Here is a 21,814-nt window from a genome sequence, read left to right as displayed (position 1 = left end):
GGGGAAGGATCCATTCTTGGTACTAGTCGGTTAAGCGACTTGGATGGTTTTAGCGGTGAAGATTATCATGATGAAGCTATACTTGGTAGTAATAGAGATGAGGAAGTCAAGTGCTGCTCCAGCATGACACGTTTCTACCAGCAGTGGGCAACATAGGCATAGGAAAAAGGGGCCTTCTGACATAATTAGACAAATATGTGGTGGACCAATAATATTTAGTCTAATAAACCAACCCACTGTTCCCAGTACCTTCAATAGTGTGTGCATGTACCATTATGTGCACAGTAGACCATTTTGTTGTCTAGTAAAGAGGACAAAATAATAATGGTGTATATGCTTCCCATTAGTTTGAAGACGGCAAGGGCATTAGTGAGCTATTAAAATATGCCGAGCCTCGGGAGACTTCCGGTGACGTCAGCCGGTATGGAGTAGCAGCCTGGGAGCTCCACAGACTCTCTCGCATAAACTCGAGAATAAGCACCCTTCCACTTAAAATTCCCACCCAAATTCATCACCCTCAAGTGGGGGAAACAAAGATACGATGTCCAGGCAACAAAGGAAGCCGACATCACAAGCAGTCACGAAATACTTCTCCCCGCAGCAGAAAAGCCCCGATCAGCAATCTGCTGCACAAGATGGCGGAGGCGCACGTGGCGAACAAGCAGCACAAGGCAAGCCTGCCAGGGCCAAAGAGACCTCCACACAGGAGCAGCCTTTAACCAGGGCCTTCATGGAGGAGCTGATGGCAGCCCAACATATTAAAATGCATACATCCCTCCAAATGGAGATAAAAGCCGCGGTCAACGATCTCAAACAACAGATTAGCGGCCTAACGGACAAAACCGCCACGCTGGAAGGCGAAATGGAGGAGACCCACACGCGACAAACAGCAACGGAGAATGAGATCTTCAGGCTCCGAGAGGAAATCGCCCTGCTCAAGGACGGGTTGGAGGACCAGGAGAACAGGGATAGAAGACAAAATCTTCGTATTCGCAACATCCCAGAGACAGTTCTTCCTGGCCTCCTCCGCCCATACCTCCTGGACCTGTTTAAGTCTGTCTGCGCTACACTACAAGACGGGGACTTAGAAATAGACCGGGCCCATAGGGCCCTAGGGCCCAGATCTGAGGACCCTGGAAGAAGGCGAGACGTAATAGTGAGGCTGCATAGCTATTCTACAAAAGAAAGCATTCTTCAAGCATGCAGAGAAAAAGAATCACTCACCTTTCTAAACGAACGGCTTCAAGTTTTCAGCGACATCTCCAGTAAAACAGTGCTGCGGAGAAAGGAGATGAAACCCCTAACGACCCTACTGCGGGACCACGAGATCAGGTATCGTTGGGGGTTCCCCTTTAAGCTTACAGCTAATAACAAGGGCAAGTACCTCACGATCAGGTATCCTGAGGATATGGGCCCGTTCGCGCGGGCTCTGGGGCTGACCCCGCCAGCGGCGTGGACACAGGATCACCACCAAGCCCCAGACCAGAGCGAAGAAGAGGAAAACAACATCGAGCCGAGAAGAATGGAGGCCCCAGCAAGTAACAAGACGCCCAAACGCTGAGGGGACCGACGGAGAAGACGATCCCGATCCAGCGCTGCCTACACTACCGCGATGTTTCCCAGCGCAAACAACGCGGGACTAACCCCCCCCAACACGAGGGCAAAGTAAAAAAAAATAAAAAAAAAAAAAAAAAAATGACGAAATCCAGAAGTTAGAGATCAGGCGCCCCAGGACGGAGAGGGCATCCACAAAAGTCCGTGGTCTTTCTGCCACAAAGTTTTAAATCAGTGTTAAGTTAAATCGTTGGAAAAGTTTTTTCCCCCTGGAGAGCCGACCCGTCCGGCTCAGGTTTACAAAGCTGGGAGGCCAGCATGGTTCCAGAGACCTGCGCCCGGGGGGTGGGGGGAGGGAGGTGGTGAGATCCACTATATCTTGGCAGAAGACTTCGAACAGTAAGTACTGCCCCCTCTAAGTTTGCTGAAGCTTCCCCCCCCCCCCCCCATGTGAAAGGTCCAATTTGTCACTGCCGAGTGACAAGGGGAAAACGGCACAGCTCCAGACACCGAGAGAGTGCGCCCCTGTCCCACTTCCCCCCCCCCACCTTCTTCCCCCCCCCCCCCACCTCCCTCCCATGGCCGAGCCAATACCCCCTCGGCAGGTAACCGAACTCAATGAGGCAAACAGGCCCACGCGTCGTCGTCCCCCCCCCCTTCTCCCTTGGACTACCACACAAAGGGTCCCTGCGCCCCATATATCTACTTCACTAACCACATCACCTAGCCATGCTCTAAGGGCCTACACAAAAGAACTCCTGAAATAACCCTGTAACCCTGGTCTCAGGGTTGAGCTGACTTACCAGAGTAAAACCGGAACTTGGCCTCCAGAACATTCGGACAAGGGGCACACATACCAACAGGCCAAGAGGCCCTAATAGAGTTTAAACGCCACACAGCGTAAAATCCAGTCTGCAGGCAAACAAATGCTTTGCTGGGAAACTCAGGTCTACTTAGAAAGAAATGCACAGAACTCTCCCCTCCCCCCCCCCCCTCCCTCTCCCCTCCCCCCCCCCTCCCTCTCCCCTCCCCCCCTCTCCCCTCCCCCCCCCTCCCTCTCCCCACCCCCCCCCTCCCTCTCCCCACCCCCCCCTCCCTCTCCCCTCCCCCCCCCCCTCCCTCTCCCCCCCCCCCCCTATCCCCTCCCCCCCCCTCCCTCTCCCCTACTCCCTCTCCCCCCTCTCCCTTCCCCCCCCTCCCTTTCCCCTCCCCCCCCCTCCCTTTCCCCTCTCCCCCCCTTCCCTTTCCCCTCCCCCTCCTCGTCCCCCCCCCCCTCTCCCCTCCCTCCCTTTCCCCTCTCCCCCCCTCCCTTTCCCCTCCCCCCCCTTCCCTTTCCCCTCCCCCTCCTCGCCCCCCCCTCTCCCCTCCCTCGCCCCCCCCCTTCTCCCCTTCCTCGCCCCCCCCTCCCACCTCCCTCGCCCCCCCCCTCCCGCCTCCCCCCCCCTCCCTCGCCCCCCCCCCTCCCACCTCCCTCGCCCCCCCCCTCCCACCTCCCTCGCCCCCCCCCCCTCCCTCTCCCCCCTCTCCCTCACCCCTCCCCTCCTCCCCTTCCCCCCCCCCCTCCCCTCCCCCCCCTCTCCCTCCCCCCCCTCTCCCCTCCCCACCTAGCCCTCTCCCCTCCCCTCCTAACCCCTCCCCCCCCTACCTCCCCCCTCCCCTCCTACCCCCCCCCTCCCTCTCCCCTCCTAACCCCCCCCTCCCTCTCCCCTCCTAACCCCCCCCCTCCCTCTCCCCTCCTAACCCCCCCCCCCCCTCTCCCCCCCCCCTCCCCAAGGCTATACAAGGCAAAACATACAAACTGGAGTCAGCAGTAATATTTCTGGCTTGAATTAAAGGTTGACTTTGTGTATAAATCTTCAAGCGTGCGTACACATACTATTTGTCAAGTATGACTGTGTGAAACAGATCATACAAAGGACCAGGTCCCTGAATGTTGATAATATAAATATATTTCCTTAGGTATAGATAAGTATTGTAATATAAATATGTCTGCTTTAATTGGGAAAAGGTAGAGCAACATGCCCCCCCCCCCTTACCCATCCCCCCCCTCCCACTGCCCTCCCCTCTCCCCCCCCCCCCTCCTCTCCTCTTCACTCCCTCGCCCCCCCCCTCATCTCCCCCCCCCCCAGCCTAACCCCCCCCCCCCCCTCTACCACCAAGGGTACTTAAGGCAAACTATGTACTTTGGAGTCGTTAGAAATATCCCTGGATGGAAAGGAATGTCATCTGGTATAATATATTCTCAGGCGGGGATATACATATAATACTTACCAAGTATGTACGATGGATACAGACGGTGCAAAAACATATATCAGTGAATGTTAACTATGGAAATGTACCACTCCATGCATATATTTTTTACTGTATGATAAATATGTCCACTACAAATGGAGAAAGTAGAGCGAAATGTTCCCTTTCCCCCCCCCACCCTCCCCACTCCCCCTCCCTCCCCCCTCCCCCTCCCCCCCCCTCCCTCCCCACCCCCCCCCTCCCTCCCTACCCCCTCTCCCTTCAGCTTCTCGAATGTTAGCAACCTAAATATGGTTCCCTATGCATACACCAGCATTGTTGGATACAAATATATGACTCAAATGAAAAATGTTGGGGAACATACCCCCTTCCCCTCTCTCCCCTCCCCCACCACTCCCCCCCCCTCCCTCCCCCCCCCCTTCCCGTTCCCCCCCCCCTTCTTTCCCTCTCCCTCCCCCCCCCAACCCTTCCCCCTCCCTCTCCCCCAATCCTCCCTCTCCCCCTCCCCCCCCCCCCCAAGGTTATGTAAAGCAAACTATACACTCAGGAATCAGCACTCATATCTTTGGCTTGAAATGTATGTAGCTTGGGGGAATGTAGCCTCAAACGAGAATCTATGTCCTAAATGCTATGTATAGTTGTTTGAAAAGATCAGTGTAAAGGAACAGGTCCCTGAATGTTAGCAACGAAAATATATCTGTTCAAGCATGTATAAACATTAAGTGATAATAATATCTGCTTCAAAAGGAAAAGTAGAGCAATATACTCCCCCTCCCCCCCCCCCCCTCTCCTCTCCCAACCCCCACCCCCCCCCCTCATCCTCCCCCCCCCCTCACCCTCCCCCCCCCCACCTCCCCCCCATCACCCCCCCCCCCATCACCCCCCCCCCCCACTATCATCCCCCCCACCCCCTCCACTCCCCATCATCACCCCCCTCCCCTATCGCCACCCCCCTCCCCTTTCGCCACCCCCCTCCTCCCCTCCCCCCTCCCTCCCCCCCCCCGCTCCGCCAACTCCGCTCCCCCCGCCAACTCTTCTTGACGAGAACCCAATAGGATAGGATAAGATGTTTATAGTTTCAGAGAGTCTGCGTCCCCGGACTTACCTGCTCCCTCGGTACAGGGTCAGCGGATTTCTCCCATCGGGCCTTCAGCCCGCATGTTGGTTACAAAAACCAACAGTAAATTAAGAGGACCACTCCAGGCCCTCTTTTCACTCTATCTCTCCCTGGTGATTCTGTCACACCAGGTCTTCCCCCCAACCCCTCCCCCCTCCCCAACCCCCTCTAGCGCCCCTTATGTGTCTCACAAATCCCTCCCCCGCACGAGGCCTAACAAACCGCCTTATACACGACAGACCAGGCCTAAGAGTGCAGTGATCCAAAAAATCCTCTTGACATGGGAATCCCAAGAGCTTTGGAGCCCAAGGCCCCGAAGAAAACCAAAAAAACAATAATGTCGGCCATTAAATTGATCTCAATAAACGCCAAGGGGCTTAACTCCCCGAAGAAAAGGAAACTAGTTCTGAAAGACCTGAAAAAATCCAAAGGAGACATCGTCCTTATTCAGGAGACCCATTTCAATTCCCTAACTCCACCCAACACTTTTAAAAGTATATTCCCACAGGCATACTTTGCCTCGTCCCCAAGTAAGAAACGAGGAGTAGCCATCCTTATAAGAGCAGGGACACCATTTGCTCTCACAAAGACCCATCCTGACCCGGATGGCCGATTTCTAATTGTCCAGGGCACGCTTGCTGGCACACCAATCACATTGGTGAACATCTATGCCCCTAATGAGAATCAAGTCCCTTTCCTCAGGAAACTCCTTGAGTCCCTGGAGCAACAATCCTTGGGGTCTCTTATTATAGGTGGGGACTTCAATATGGTAGCTTCCCACACGCAGGATAAATCAACCCCCCCTAGCAACGCCCAACCGCCCCCCCAAGCTAGGTATATAACACAATCACAAAAGAAAGCTAAAGAATTTAGGGATACTATGGAGGAATTCTCGTTGGTTGATATCTGGAGGGCCCAGCACCAGGGCCAAAGGGATTATACCTTCTTCTCAGCCCCTCATCAGTCCTACTCGAGGATTGACTATTTCCTAGGTACAAGAAATGTTTTCCAGGCCTCCGCCCAGTCAAGTATAGGATCAATCACCTGGTCAGACCACGCACCCATAGATCTAACTCTAACTCTCCCCTTCGTCAAAAACACACAATATAGATGGAAGCTAAACGATTCCATGCTCAATTGCCCAGACACAGAGGCAACTATACGTGAGAAATTATCACTATATTTCCAGCAAAATATAGGATCTGTCTCCACCCCATCCATGCTATGGGAGGCTCACAAAGCCACAATAAGGGGAGACCTAATTTCAATAGCCTCATACAGGAAAAAAACCAAACTTAAACTCCAAAAAGACCTGACAGATAAAATCACACAACTGGAAAAACAGCATAAAGCCACAATATCAAAAAAAGTACTTAAAAACTTAAACCTAGCTAGAGCGGCCCTCAAGCAGTCCCAATTAGAAGATGTCGAAAAGGCCCTCAGATGGACTAGACAGAAGTACTTCGACAAAGGCAACAAGGCAAGTAGATTGCTAGCCTCCAAACTGAGAGGAGCCAGGGTTAAATCCCAGATAACTCGTATAAAGAAAAAAAAAGGACAGGTTACATTCGCTGAAAAAGAAATAGCGCAGGAATTTGCGGATTATTACTCCGAATTATATAACCTCCACCCCCCAGGCCGAGACCCAGTGAGCCTTGAAACAATTACTAGCTACTTAGAGGAGTGCTCCCTCCCAACACTAACACCGGAAGAGTTAGAAACACTCAACGAAGAGATAACGCAAGAGGAGCTTAGTCTAGCTATAAGCACACTCAAGCCATCCAAGGCCCCAGGACCAGATGGGTTCTCCAACTCTTATTACAAACTGTTTAGGTCTACCCTGTCACCTCACCTCCTTAATATGTTTAACTCCTATCTACAAGGTGAACCAATCCCAGCCACCATCACAGCGGCAAATCTTGCCATAATACACAAGGAGGGTAGAGACCCACTCCTCTGTGGAAATTACAGACCTATTTCACTATTAAACACAGACCTCAAAATCTACAGCAAGATCTTAGCAAACAGGTTAAACCCTATTCTCCCTAGACTTATAAATAAAGATCAAGTGGGTTTTGTATCAGGAAGACAGGCCTCCGACAATACCCGCAAAATCATTGATATAATCGACCACGTGCATCTCACAGGTTCAAAAGCAATGATTCTAAGTCTGGATGCCGAAAAGGCATTCGACAGAATCAAGTGGACTTTCCTAGATCAGACTATGAGGAGGTTCGGTTTTAATGGTCCATATCTAGAGGGAGTGAGAGCCCTCTATCATAACCCCACAGCCCACATAAAATTGCCAGGGGGCCCCTCGAATCCAATTCAAATTAGGAACGGGACCAGACAGGGATGCCCACTCTCCCCACTATTATTTGCCCTAACTATAGAGCCCCTCGCAGCCACAATCAGGAGCGAACAAAGTATAAGAGGCATACCAATTGCGGATAGGGAGCACAAAATCTCTCTATTTGCGGATGACGTGATCCTGACGCTCACGGACCCCCATAACTCCCTTCCTAACCTCCAAAGAGTCCTAACTGAATTCGGTGTAGTCTCCGACTATAAAGTTAACATGGACAAGTCGGAGGCTCTAAATATATCCCTACCCGACCAAACCTGGAAGCTTATCCAAGCCAATTATAAATATAAATGGAGTACTAGTTGTATAAAATATTTAGGAGTCAAAATCTCCAACTCCTACGACAAGCTTTATCAAAATAACTATCCCCCTTTATTTGACCAAATCAGAAAAGATCTAGAAGCCTGGAAAAAGCACCAAATATCATGGTTTGGAAGGATAGTGTCCATAAAAATGAATATCCTGCCCAGGCTACTATACCACTTCCAAACCCTCCCAATCTTAATTCCGCAAGCAGTATTAAAAAGTCTCCAATCCCAAATCCTCCAATTTATATGGAATGACAAAAAACCCAGAGTCCCAAGATCGGTCTTGCTTGCGTCAAAGGGGAGAGGAGGATTGGGGGTTCCTGATATAGTCAAGTATTACCAAGCGGCACAACTGAAGCAGGCTGTGATGTGGAACTGTGATCCGGACTTAGCCGCCTGGCTGGAAATAGAGGCCCACTACGCGCATCGCAGCCCCCTTCAGTCAGCAATGTGGACCCCTGGCAGCAACAGGTCAGGCTCCCAAAAATTTGATCTAGGAGCAATGAGATGCACGTGGAGTATATGGCTGAAAAGCAAAGGGAAGTATGGTCTGATAGCATCCCCTTCCCGGCTCATCCCACTCTTCGGGAACCCAAACTTCCCACCAGGGTGCTCCCCAAGACAATTCGACCAATTTCAAGGTCATAACATTAAGCTGGTTGCTGATCTGCTGAAGAAAGAGGAAATCTTGACTTATCAAGAGCTTAAAAATAAATATCAATTCCATGACCTAGACTTATTCAAGTTTCTGCAGGTCCGCCACTTCCTACAAGCACTATCACCAACAGCAAAATTCCCTCCACTCACCAAATTTGAATCTATATGCATCAAAAACAGATATATGAGAGGCCTGATATCTGAGATCTACAAGTGCCTGGAGCTAGGATCTCGGGATCCTATGCACCGATATATGCAAAAATGGTCAGAAGACCTACAGATAGATATAGATCAGGAAGACTGGGCGGAGATCTGGGAACAAGCCAAAAAAAACATCAATATGCACGATAACAAAAGAGAATATCTATAAAATTATGTATCAGTGGTACCTGACTCCAGTCAGACTGAGCCAAATCTACCCCAGCACATTAGACCTCTGCTGGCGGGGATGTGGTCAAAAGGGGGACATGGCCCATATTTGGTGGTCATGTCCAGAGATCCAGAAGTACTGGAGTATGATCCAGACACTGGTGGAGGACACAACGGGACTTATTCTCCCGACCGACCCGCTGACCCTGGTGCTGGGCAAACCTATAGAAGATCCCCCCCCCCGATGTCGAGACTCATCACGGCCATATTAACAGCAGCCAGGTGCTCAATTGCAGCTGCTTGGAAGCATATCAAACCCCCCTCAAGGACTATCGTGATCAGAAGAATCAACGAGGTAATGTTAATGGAGAAGCTCACGGCCATGCTCCAGAAAAAGATACCCCAATTCCAGAATACCTGGGAGCCCTGGCTAGGGAGATAAAACTAGAGAAGAATAGACTGAGGCTGACCCAAAGCGGGAAAATACGCCGCACTCTTGAGCCAGGGAAATAGACATGGCCTCAACCCCTCCCCCCCGTTCCCCCCCCCCCTCCCTACCAGTCCCTCCACCCCCCCTCCCCTGTGAGTGCTCCCTTCTCCCCTCTTCCCCCCCCCCCTCCCCCTCTTTCTTTTTCACCCCTTTCTCCTTCTGCGGAAAATGAGAAAAAGACATTGGTCACGATGTACAACTATCTTGGGCTCAAGACAGAAATGTATGTAAAATTTTGTTTGAAGAAATGACCAATAAAAGAAATTGTTACAAAAAAAAAAAAGGTATTTACAGGATTGGAAAAAACTAGCAACCTGTTTTTTAGCATTACGATTGACAAAATATTGAAATGCTCAATGAGAAGCTCATAGCGACAGAGCTTCTTGTTACAGTGAACAGCCTCCCTCTCTCACCGGGTGCAGTGGTGTGTGCCTGTAATCCCAGCTGCTTGGGAGGTTGAGACTGTTGGATCTCTTGAGTCCGGGAGTTCTGGCCTGCACTGCGCTATGTTGAACGGGTGTCCATGCTAAGTTCGGCATCAATATGGTGCTCCCAGGGGAGCTCGGAACCACCAGGTTGCTCTAACGAGAGGTGAACCGGCCCAGGTCGGAAACGGAGCAGGTCAAAACCCCCGTGCCGATCAGTAGTGGGGTAGCGCCTGTGAATTGCCATTATAGAACAGCCTGGACAACATAGTGAGCCGCTATCATTTATTAAAACAGCCCCCATGTAAACTGCTGTGCTAACCAAAGAGTTACAAAAAAACATTTCCTATACACAATCTGGCCAATCTAATTTATTATGATAAAATAGTTTAGGGAAAACCAGAGAGCTTACAATCCAAATGAAACAACAATATATTGCAAGAGAACATTATTCAGTGGTTTTATTTTCACATCTATAATATAACATTTTCATTGCTTTTGTGGGTTTGGTATATGCAGCCATGCATTCTGTGGCTACTAGTTTGTTCCCTCCTGGCAGTAAGTCCCGGTACAAGCAGGCCTTGCCAGTAGTTGTTATGGGGTTTTTCCCCTCCGAGGAGCTGCATTTGAGTGACAGCGGGAGGCAGTGACTGTGACGGTGAGGGGGTACCTAGGCCATTAATAAAGGTATTTGGCCCGGCTGGGTGCCCCTGAGCCATATTGGGAAAATGTTGATTGTCAGCTCTATAGCCCAGTAATGGCAAAAACACTGTGCATTCAATAAACATGTATATGTGTCTCCCACCAGGTATAAGGTGGCGAGAATCATGTTGTGTCTAACTATGAAAGATATTACTGTAGCAGTTTTTCCCCGTAGCCACAGAAAGAAAAATGGTATTAAAACCCAGCAGCCCGCAGCACAGCGAACAGATTTATCTAGCTCCTGCTAGGAAAGGCATAACACGCTGAGATTTGCTGTGAGCACTGGTCAGGTAAAATTAGTAAAAAGGTTATAGCGCAATTTTTATAAAGGTATATAAAAAATTGATGAATAAAAGTCCCCAAGGTTTAAATTTTTATTAAAGTAATGGTCAGAGTAAGTCATTCAGTATGGATAAAAATCTATGAAAAGGTGAGACGGGAAAGTATCCCCTAAAGTAGTGGCACAAATTAACACCTCTAATTAAAACTCGGTTTTATTAAACGTAATTAAAATAGAGTGTGAGGGATTATGGACAAACAAAACAAACACGTGAACATATAATAATAAAACGGAGTGTGATTGGACAAGGGTAACTGGTGATTAACAAAACACTTGGAAGTTATATGAATAAACTCTCCCCACAAGAAATTTCGTTGTGTGTGTTATTTGGAGCACAGTTGTCCTACTGAGGGAAATATGGATGGATTCCCTGAGTTCCTAGAGACCCTTTTAGTAATGGGTTCTCATAAAAATTGCATTTTCTCCCACAGTTAACACACCTGATTGCCATAAATTGGCTGAATGTGAACTCAATCTGCAAGGTATTTAGGTAAGTAACCAACTGTTTAGGTTAAAGAAATCTATGTATCACAACCTAAACTTTGAGTGGGTGGGTATGGTCACCCCTCCACCACTAGGCATTGGTTAGTTCAATGCCCAGTTAAGTAGTACTGGGAACTGCACACCAGAAGAAAGTGACCTCTGTGGTGCTTTAACCAGTATTCAGCTACATGAAGCTGATAGCAGAGTACAGAGAACAACACACAAATGGTGTATAAAGTCTATCTAGGGCTGCAATTTAAATAGAGTCTGAGCGTTCTTGCTGTCCACGGCCAAAGTCTCCGAAACGCTCAGACTAGTAGGACTCCCTTGCCACTCCGAATCAGTCGACGTCGCTGGCTTGCTGACGTCACACGTACCCGACGTACGTTTCACCAATAGACTTCATCGGGGGCGGTTTGCAATTGAAACCCCATGTTTTTTATACCTCCTGCAGTTGGGGGAAGATCAGACAAGTAAACTCCTGATTGGTGTTTTGAAACGTCAATCACGACGTCCCGTCGCGTCATATAGGGCCCGCCTCCCACATCCCGTGTAGGTATTTTCATTGGTTCCATCATATCCAATGGGAGAGGGGGCAGATACACTTTTTGTACATGGTACATTACACCGATCTCTTACAGGAGGGGCTACACTTTGGTAACCTCCCCCTTAAAGCCGATTCGCTAAGAAAGAGAAATGTAAACAAACAGATTTGCTCGGATGAAATTGGCCAAGTGTCAGCACTGATTTTTAATATGCTGATACTACTGTAGCTAGTGCAGATAGGCACACATAAATGGCAGAGGATCAAGTATATGGATTACTTATTTCCTGTGTCTACCAGATAAGTGGTTGAATCTATGCCTCATAAATAAAGAGAAGAGTGATTGCTCTAAAAGTTATATTAATGAGTTTATACACATTCCTCTATTGGTGGTAATTACCGACCCCCCATAAACAAGGAAGGATGGGGGGGGGGATGCGCCAGGTAGGTGTATTTTAATTACATTAATAAAATCGAGTTTTAATTAGAGGTGTTAATTTGTGCCACTACTTTAGGGGATACTTTCCCGTCTCACCTTTTCATACTTTACCTTCCCCAGTGAGCACCACCTTCTCCACTAGTGTTTAGGGATTTTTTTAACTAATTAGACACCCTCCCTGTCCTTTGTTAGAGCGAGGTTTCACTTTTTGCCCTCCGGGGCACCTGTATACTGGATAAAAATCTATTTGCATAGGAAACAGAGGGAGCTACTCCGCCCTCTAAGCTTCAAAGGCAGTCCAGGATATGGAGGTGTTAACTATTTGTTAGAAAGTATATGGAGTTGTTAAACCTTTTGTTACCTAGGAAATTGTATGGTGAACTGTGAACCAGTCACCTATTCCGGTGCTCAAACAAAGATAAGGTGTTGAGATGTGGCTATGTATTCTTTGGCACAAGATATAACCTCCCTTGTATCCCTGTTATAAGGGGTGAAGGAATGAATGACGTAGGGACATCCCATACACTGGCGACACACTTTATTCGAGCTCGGCTAGTCCCACGAATTCGGGTATACTCGGGTGTATTGAGGTTTGTGACTGTTTTCTGCCCGAGTGCATTGCGTTATTTTCCAGGCAGGGATTGAAGCATTTTATTCCCGCTGGCTGCAATACTGCACAGTATATATATATACTGCATTACAATTCATGAATTTATGCCATCTGGTAGACACGCGAAGCATTGCAGCCTATTAAATCCTAATCATTATCATTTAACAGATCAGCCGCCCGTCAGCCAGGCATGAACCATGGCTGGGAAGGCAAACGCAACGGGGCTTGTCTGAGGTGAGGAGCGGCACATTCCAGGTATCTGCCAGGTACATACTGGATATTTGCTCGAATAAAGTGTGTCGCAGCAGTATGTGGTTGTAAGCTCTTTGACAAAGCGCTTCGGCGTGAAACGCGTTAGAGGATCCGCTAGGACTCTACTGTGATTCTTTTTTATCAATACATTTTTCTACGAACATATCATCCAGCTCTTGTTTTGGCTGTACACCGGTCTTCCATGCATTGGATAATTGCTTTTGTTACCAAGAAAGAGAATTTCAAAGCAACCAGGGCAGATGGCTGCTCTGCCCAGACTGAGCGGTGTCGGGTAGAAGGGGCAGGTCTCATATGCCAAGCGGCCAAGGTGCAAAGTTGGCACATGCCCAGAGCAGACTGAGAGGCTCCTCTGCCAGGTTTGAAAAGGTACTGGCAAGTCCGTGATAGAGTTAAGGAATTATTCCCATGGAGTAGATTGGCTGCATGGGTTAAGTATAGGCCTGTTTAGTGCAAAAAAAAACTGCAGCCCATCAGGAAGCAGTTCCATCATGTAACAAGAGTATCAAGCTGTAAGCATTTCATACCATTAAGGATTCATGCAAGAAACATCTAAGTTTCAAGATTTTAAAGTTTCATCACGAAAGAAGCAGCTCGAGCGGAGTACACAGCAGTGGCAAGTTGCACTGCTGACCAAAGACTCTTTCAGGCTCTTTTTGCGAGCAACTCCCGCTCATTGGAAATTGCTCCTAGAGACTTTGTTTTGGCAATATTTCGTTTTGGTAACATTTTATTTCGTTTGACCCAGTTCCAGTACATTTTTTCGTTGTAATTGTAAATCAATCTGTGTATGTTCATTCTGTACATAAATCGCAATTTATTTTATCTTTGCTCAAAGAATCTGGGTATTAAGGTGTTAACAATGCTGGTCTCCCGTTACAGTGACATCAGACCTGGGCTTTACCAATCACGAGCCAGACTTGGTGCTCGGGCAGGACTTAAAGGCAGTACCGTCCTAAATTTAGTAGTGTCCTTCCCCCTATGAGGAAGGCAGGTCACACAACTGGGAGCCTGAGATTGGGGCCTTCCCTTGTGCTCTTCCCTCTGGGGAAGAGTGAGTGTGGACCATATCTCTGCCAGGGAGGTGGAGGAAGAGCTAGGATGGCTGCGGGTGCCCTTGGTCTGTAGTGACGGTCCAGGGACCATCATTCAGTGACAGCCGAGTGTACTGCATCAGGCAGAAGCCTGCCGTGTAACTGTGCTGTACAGAGTGAAAAAATCGTTCCTGTTATATACCTCCTGCCTAGTGCGTGACCTTACTGGGGGAAGAGGTAATAGTTCTACCGTGGGAGATCACCTTCAGCTTCTGGAGCCTACGTCAGATGGAGGCGCTGCACTTCTAAAGAGATGTGGGTATGAACCCCAGAAGCCTGATCCTATGTCCCCACTACGATTGGCGGACGACTCAACCCTTCTGTTGCCAGCAGGTATATGGACAAATCTTCCACCAAGTGGGGGGAAACACCATCACATACTCTTTGCTTTAAAATATAAAAAGCAAATAATTATAAAATTCTTTATTTTATATAAACACATGTAATGTTTTAAACAATAAAGTATAGGGGGTCTTTTAAAGTTCTTCCCAATTGCCATCAGGCACACTTAGAGTAAGTAATGACCTCTACTCAAAATGCACCACCATGTCAATATTATTTAGTGGTTTGATTCGATGCATAAGTGGCAAATAATTACATTTTCCTCAAATAGTTTTTTCTGTAGAATCGTTCATTTTCTGATTTGCAGAACTGGCCGTTAGAAGTTCCCTCTCTTTTTTCAATCTCTCAGCATTCGTAATTGTCATTGGGTGTAATGGAAAAAATCCAGCAAAACCTGCAAATAAATAAATATTGTTGGAGCCATATAAAAAACAAACATCAGAACAAAATTAAAAGAAAAACAACCACTACTGAAGGCTACAAAGTTGAAATGAACATGGAGGCAGTCTACAGCAACCCTAACTATTGCTTCATACTGTAAATCTCTTTCACTACACCAATGAATATGGTGTGTTCCTTAAAGCTGCAGACAAGCAATACTCTACGTGTTTGTTTTTTTTAATTAAAAAAAAAAAAAGTTCTGTACTATGAGAAAATAATTGTAGCATTTAAAAAAAAAATCTGAATTACATTTTTAATGTAACAAGCTTCTTTGTTTCTATAGCATCCATTTACAAAGTCACAGATACTGAGTCAATACTCTTCTGCGGTCATTTAATGAACCCAAGCCAAATCTTTGCCAATTGATCACAAGAGAACAGATCGATCAGCAACTTATTGTGTGGATTGTATTGCGGCACATATTAAACGGAAAACCATGCTGCTTTACGAACACAAGCACCTCTTAAATTGTAGTACAAATGTCACTGCACAAATCAGAAGCAAAGATTCTAAAACTACAGGTGACACTGTAGTACTGTACTTCACTCCTAACCCCTCTATTACCAATTCAGCTTTAAACAAACAATGATGCTTACTCAAATATCAAGGGTATCAAACACACCATTTTTAATGTACTGGGTCTGCATGGAAAAAAAAAAAAAAGCTGAAAAAACCCACAGAGTGCCAGGAGGTGTGTAGTCTATATTTTGAATGCTATAAGAAGCCACTTCTGAAATCTTCTAGGACAATAGTTAAAGAACTTCTGCACTAAAAGATGATACGTTTTCTGGGTCTAGTAATCAGATTGAAGTGGATGTGCTTATCAAATACAGTAATCAGTTTAATGAATACATTACGGAGGGTGAAAATATAGAAGATAGTCAATTCCTGCAAGTGATTTCAAATTTCACCTGCGAATAATAAGTGTTTATGTTTAAAATTCATGAAGTATTTTGCATGTTACTTTTAAATGGCTATTGAAATTAACTGCTCAGCATGAAGAAAAATTATGGGGACTACAACAGCCCTAATGAAAACCTTAATCTGCAAAAAAATACTTATATCTTTAAAAAGCAGCTGCTGTAGATAATGGTTTCCATTAGAGCTGTCATAATCTGGCCTACTTTTCTCATACTGCTTCCTACCTTTACAACTCTATTCAACACACTATCTACATGTACCCTCTCTCCCCATGTTTAAAACACACCTGAGGTCACCTCCACAATAAAGCATTTTTTCATAGCAGTGTGTAACATGGCCTCATAACCCACTGCATATGGATGAAGTATACCCTCTTGACCTTTCCCTATAAAATGTGTGCATGGGTGTACTACATCTGGCTCAAACCACACCAGTTAAATCGCAAGCTCTTCAGGGTGGTGGCTGCCTATCCCCCCAATGTTCACTTTAATGTATTACACCCTTATTTGCATACTTCCCTGTATGATGTCTCGCTTTAGCTCTGTGAGACGCCGTGTACACAGTTAGTGCTATATAATTGAAAATATAAATACATTACAATGTGTGGACTGTGAAATAAACATTAACAGATTAAAGTTAAAGCCATCCATGTTTATCTATTATTACCAAATAATTTAGCAACTGGTTTTGTTGTATGTGCTCCACAGCCAATCCAGTATTTGATTTTCTCTATATTCAAGCTGACAAGTTTTTCATTGTTGATGTTAGGCATTGGATCATATGTGCCAAGTTGTTCTAAATACTTGCTGTCCCGTGCACGCTTATTATAAGCCGCAACGATGCGATAGAAAGGTCTGTTGGTACAACCACCAAGTGCCAATCTGATTATGACGTGTCCTCCATGGTAGCGTTTCAAAAGCTGAGATGCTGTAAGAAAATGTTTTGAATGTTAGTCAATTTTTTTAATATAATTGATTAGCGAGAAAGGAGTGTGTATCTGAATGAACAATTGTTCAAACGTAAAATACTTGTAGTATGAGTTTAAGGTGAAGGAAGTTGGGAATATATCAAATTGAATAATCTATCAAAGTTATTTATACCACTTAAAGGAAAAGTCAACCCTGTATTCTTCAAAAATTGCTAGAGAAAATGTATTTATATTCCCACAGAGAATAAAGTAATATCTGTAGTATTTACTATTGACATGTTCCTACAGCTATTATAAAGAATGAATATAAACCGATATGAAAAACCCTTTACCTTGTAAGCATAAATAGAAGCTACATCATTGTTTTTCAACCAGGGTTCCGAGGAACCCTTGGGTTCCCCAGGCATCCCTAAAGGGTTCCCTGTAATTTTCTGGTCATTTGAAAATTGTATCAAATACAGAAAAATTTACAATGCTTCTGATCACAGAGTTGCTATTTGAGATGGTGGGGTTCCTCAGAATTTCGCTTGGGGTTCCTTAACCAAAAAAAAAGGAAGAAGGTTGGGAACCACTGAGCTACATACATAAAACGAGTTTCTAGAAATCTATACAAAAAAACATATTGAAGACATAGAAAGGATGGAAAACAAGCATTAAATTACACTAAATTTCGTCTTGAAACTACCATGAAATTAAACAATACAATGTGCATTTTAGAAAATGACATGTAAACGTAATCTTCAAAAGCAAAAAGAAAGGCAATGTGGGGACTGAGTTGGTGACACATAAATAATAGTGACATAAATAATACTTACTTAAGTGAACCATGATGATACGAAGTATACGAGATTCCCTGAAAAACATAGATGAAGCTTTAATACGGAGTAATACAAAATACTCTAGCCGGAGCTCCAACATAAGCATGTGTGGCGACGATAAAGGGATAATATAGCAGCATGGTAGCTTCCCTTACCCTGCTGTGTGAAACAGCGGCTGTCACCCAAGGCTTCCAAATAACCAGAGGTAACAAATGACAACCAGACGCCTGCCCTTCACACAGGGACAGACATGCACGGTGACTCGGGCACCATTAGCCGGAAGTAGCTCCTTAGTCCTCCTCCGGCTACACAGTGACCCAGATTGTCGAAGTACTTCCTCCAGGAAGAAGCCCGAGCACACGCGGGAAGCTGATTGGACGCCGCGCGTGTGATTGCAGAGATGAGGGCGCCGAGTGTGTGGCACCGAGTGGTAGAAATAAACAGCACAGCGAGACCGCCTAGTCTGATGTGTGTGACATGCTCTTGAGAAACAACATACCTTACAGGGTGGAGCATATATATTAAGCTCTTCAGAGTTGGAAATCCATCTTACATTGTTTCCATTGATGTCACTAGCACTCCTCCTTGTATTCACCTCGCACTGTCTTGTTCGATCAGTGTGTACTGAATGTTATGTTGATTAGCGCTGAGTAAATGTTCAGCACTATATAAGAATACAAACAAAAGATCGGGTAGAAACTTAAAGGATATCGCTGAACATTTACATTCATTGGGAGGAGGGGACCATAATAAATAAATTTATCTGCTTATGTTTTCAGACAAGTAGCCCCGGGAATAATAAAGAGTTTGCAAATATGGATCCGTTACACACATAGCAAGGCAGGTGCAACAAAGAGGCAGATTTGTATGCTGGTATTAACTTCCATTCAAACCAATGGGAGATAACACCGGATCTGGTGTGATATCCCATAAAACAAGGCTTGATTAGTCTGCTCCAAACGCCTTGCAATTCTGATCTGGAGATTGGAGGATTTCCTAAAATTCGCTACAGTTTAACTCTGGAAAAACACTATCTCAACAGTGCTAATGATTACTGTTTCTAAGCTATTGCTTAATTCTCATTTATAATGAATAATTGTATATTAAAAGTTCATGATTGTTAATAGTAAACTGTTCATTTCCTATTCTCACAAGTCAACGATAGATAATGATGTTTTCACTCATTTCTCCCAGATGGCATATAGGTTAAATTCCATGATCCCTATTAAGTGAGATTTAGGGTTCAGGGACAAAACAGATTGGCATTTTTGATAAAGAATACAAACTTCAGAGAGTATGATGAACTAAAAATGATTTACAACTCAGTACTTTAGCTTTCACGTAAACACATACTTTCATCTCAAGCTGTTCTGTCATTTTCAGTAATTTCTTAAAGGTTTGTTATATCAAATACTGCGATTGACATAAAAATACAGAACCAATGTACTAAAACATGTTGGTCTTAAGTGAAAAAAGTGAAGTGGTATAGCGCTACTATTATTGTGATACAAATTATATGTTGATTACAAACAAAATATTCAATTATCACAGTGAGTGACGGGTGGCTGCCAAACAGGTGATCTGGCTACTCAGGTCAGAAAAAGAAACAATGCAACAAGAGAACATTGTAACAGCGCCTGGTCTGTACAACCTAAGATTTGTAACACTAATAATGTGTTGGTATAATGAATACAACCGTAGATTGTCCAAGGTAAAAATGTCCTGGACAATCTGAATGTGGTATCACTATGGATGATGGTCACAGAACATGCAAAGAGAGAAATAAGAAATACATAGCATAATACTGTTTGGTATTTAAATGTTGGCATTAGTAGAACACGGATGCCTCAGAGGTATAACGAGTAAATGTAAATGCAAGATGAAGTGATAAAAGATACATTTAATAAAATACAAAAAAAAACCAATATAACAAAATAAAATGATTAGTCAAGTCTTCGTCCGCTCCGTAAATTTAGAATCCTACTTAAAGGATGCAGGTAGGACATGCGCATTCAAACATCAATATAGGATTGGGAGATGTCTTCTCTCGTCAAAGGCTACTGCAAAACGGAATCCAGGGTGGCACACCGCGCCCCAGATCAGCTGGCACAAGTGGGTGCTCCCTACAGGGACCAGATGAATTGCTGTGCTGATATCAAGAGTCCTGCTGTTAACTCGCTGACTTGCTATTCTCTCGTCCACAGTCTCACGAGCTTGGATAGCAATAGTGGGCGAAGCCGGTTGCGGCGTGCAGAGGATCAGCTGGAGCATGTATTCCAATGTGCGTGACAGCACTCGGGCATGAAATGACGTAGGCTTACAGTACGTGGGGCAAACGATCTTTAACCCCACGTGTTTCGCAAGAACTCTCACTTCAGGGGTATGTGAGAGAGGTAGAGCTACTCCATGTTAAATACTCTCTGCAGCCCAGGGGGAGCATGCGGAAAAAACAACAGAAAACAGCAATCTCAGTGCAGGTGTATCGGTATACAGTAAGTGAATAATTTCACATAAATCCTGTACAGGAGATCGTATTTCTAAAGATACCAATTGTTGCCCCTACACCACTTACATCTAGTAAGTAGGCCACACTCAAGAGCCAAGATTTATGTGAAATTATTCACTTATACCGATACACCTGCACTGAGATTGCTGTTTTCTGTTGTTTTTTCCGCATGCTCCCCCTGGGCTGCAAGACAAACGTTAGTATTGTTGTTCTACATATCAATGAATAATATGTATAGCTTCAGATGCCTGGAGGTTTTAAAGTGGTAAAGATCATGCATCCTGTGTGCGCATGTGCAGTGATTAGCGCACCAATTTTAACTATAGAAGATTGATTGAAGAGAGTATTTAACATGGAGTAGCTCTACCTCTCTCACATACCCCTGAAGTGAGAGTTCTTGCGAAACACGTGGGGTTAAAGATCGTTTGCCCCACGTACTGAAAGGCTTTGATGCACTCCACTCCAGGTGTTCAGTGTGGTGATTAAATGTAAAGACAAAAGGACATATCCATGGTGCAGATCAATGATATAAAGGTAGGTATTTATATTCGTGATAAAAATGCGCACTTACAATAAAATGAATTTAAAACAGCATGTATCACAATAACTGAAGGAAGAGAGGATATGGTACCGCTGTCGCTCACCCCGCCTCCTCCGTTTGGTGCGTTAAAATAACTCCCCCACATGTGGCTGGATGCTGCGTGGTCACTCACTGCACTGCAACAGCTCGATTCCCCTGCGGTCTCCAGAGTGTGACGTCACTTCCGTGGGGCTTCTGGGATCGGCGCTCGCTCGGCAAAAGTCCTCACCTTCTCTCCTCCCCTGGGTGGCACTCTTCTACGTGTTTCACCACTAAGAGTGTATGGCTTCTACTTTCTGGGGACCAGTGAAGACAGTCCCCACCAGAGGGTCCGAGCAGGGAGTTGCAACAATTTATTTTTATTCACATGCCATTTGGCTAATTTATTATTATGTATAAATCACTTTCACAATAATTGATGGGATTTGTTATATGTCACTTTAGTATTTAGTGAGCACAAACAGTGTTTAGCGCCTTTTTCTGCACAATCACTCTGTCAGAACAACAATACTATACATAATTAATTTTGGCTTAATCCTTGTTGTGGGCATTAATGATATCATACCTGAAAGTGATGTTACAAGACCGCGGTTTGTTGGACATAAGTTTGCCAAATTTTGCTAAACATTTTTTGGCCATTTGTTTGGCTCTTTGATGTATATGATTAGAATACAATGCCCACAATTTGGATTGTTGAAATAGACTGGAGGGGGGTGGGGGGGGCCTCTGGAGAATAATTATTAGCAGTATTCAGAATCCATTTTGTCTGTCATGTCGTTTCTCAGAATCCATTTCTGTGTGAAAGAATGTGTTTGTGTGTAACAATGAGTTTTACTAACAATAGACTTTCAAAGCCGGGCCTGTGGCTCAACGCCCAGAAGAATAGCGATAAGGCATATTCTGTTGTTGTACAGAATTACAGTGATAAGATGTACCCTGACGTACCTTGTTGTTGTATTGAGCTGTTTTAAAGCAGTTTTTACTTAGTTTTAGTGACCTTTACAATGCTAGGCTTAGAATATGGAGTTGTCATTATAATCTGCCTAGCAACCAACGTTAGACTATGAAAATGAAAAGTGTATATAAAGCCTGCTTGGGACCTCCCTTTGCAGAGCTCTGGTGACTCTCCTGTGTGATCATTCAGTATCTATACGCAATAAATTACTCAATATAACGAACCAGTGTCTGCTCCCATCTACTGTATATGAATGAGCAGACATCCACAGGATGTATACTAAACAAAAAAATATAGAACAACTGT

The 21,814-nt window shown here is 45.3% G+C and overlaps 2 protein-coding genes across 3 annotated transcripts in view; both read right to left on the bottom strand.

Annotated features, from left to right (window-relative positions):
- Positions 1 to 21,814, bottom strand: part of GRIP1 (glutamate receptor interacting protein 1) — an 894,479-nt gene that overhangs the window by 502,308 nt on the left and 370,357 nt on the right. The window lies entirely within an intron of this gene.
- Positions 14,426 to 17,793, bottom strand: MRPS16 (mitochondrial ribosomal protein S16). Its single transcript, XM_075600314.1, has 4 exons — positions 17,623 to 17,793; positions 17,465 to 17,502; positions 16,388 to 16,648; positions 14,426 to 14,753 (listed from the first exon to the last, which is right to left on the bottom strand). Exons 2-4 carry the CDS (start codon positions 17,475 to 17,477, stop codon positions 14,623 to 14,625), a joined length of 405 nt encoding a protein of 134 aa, XP_075456429.1. The 5' UTR covers positions 17,478 to 17,502; positions 17,623 to 17,793; the 3' UTR covers positions 14,426 to 14,622.

Source organism: Ascaphus truei, chromosome 5, assembly GCF_040206685.1.
Source record: "Ascaphus truei isolate aAscTru1 chromosome 5, aAscTru1.hap1, whole genome shotgun sequence".
Classification (NCBI taxonomy): Eukaryota; Metazoa; Chordata; class Amphibia; order Anura; family Ascaphidae; genus Ascaphus; species Ascaphus truei.
This window is presented reverse-complemented; position numbering and strand designations above follow the sequence as displayed.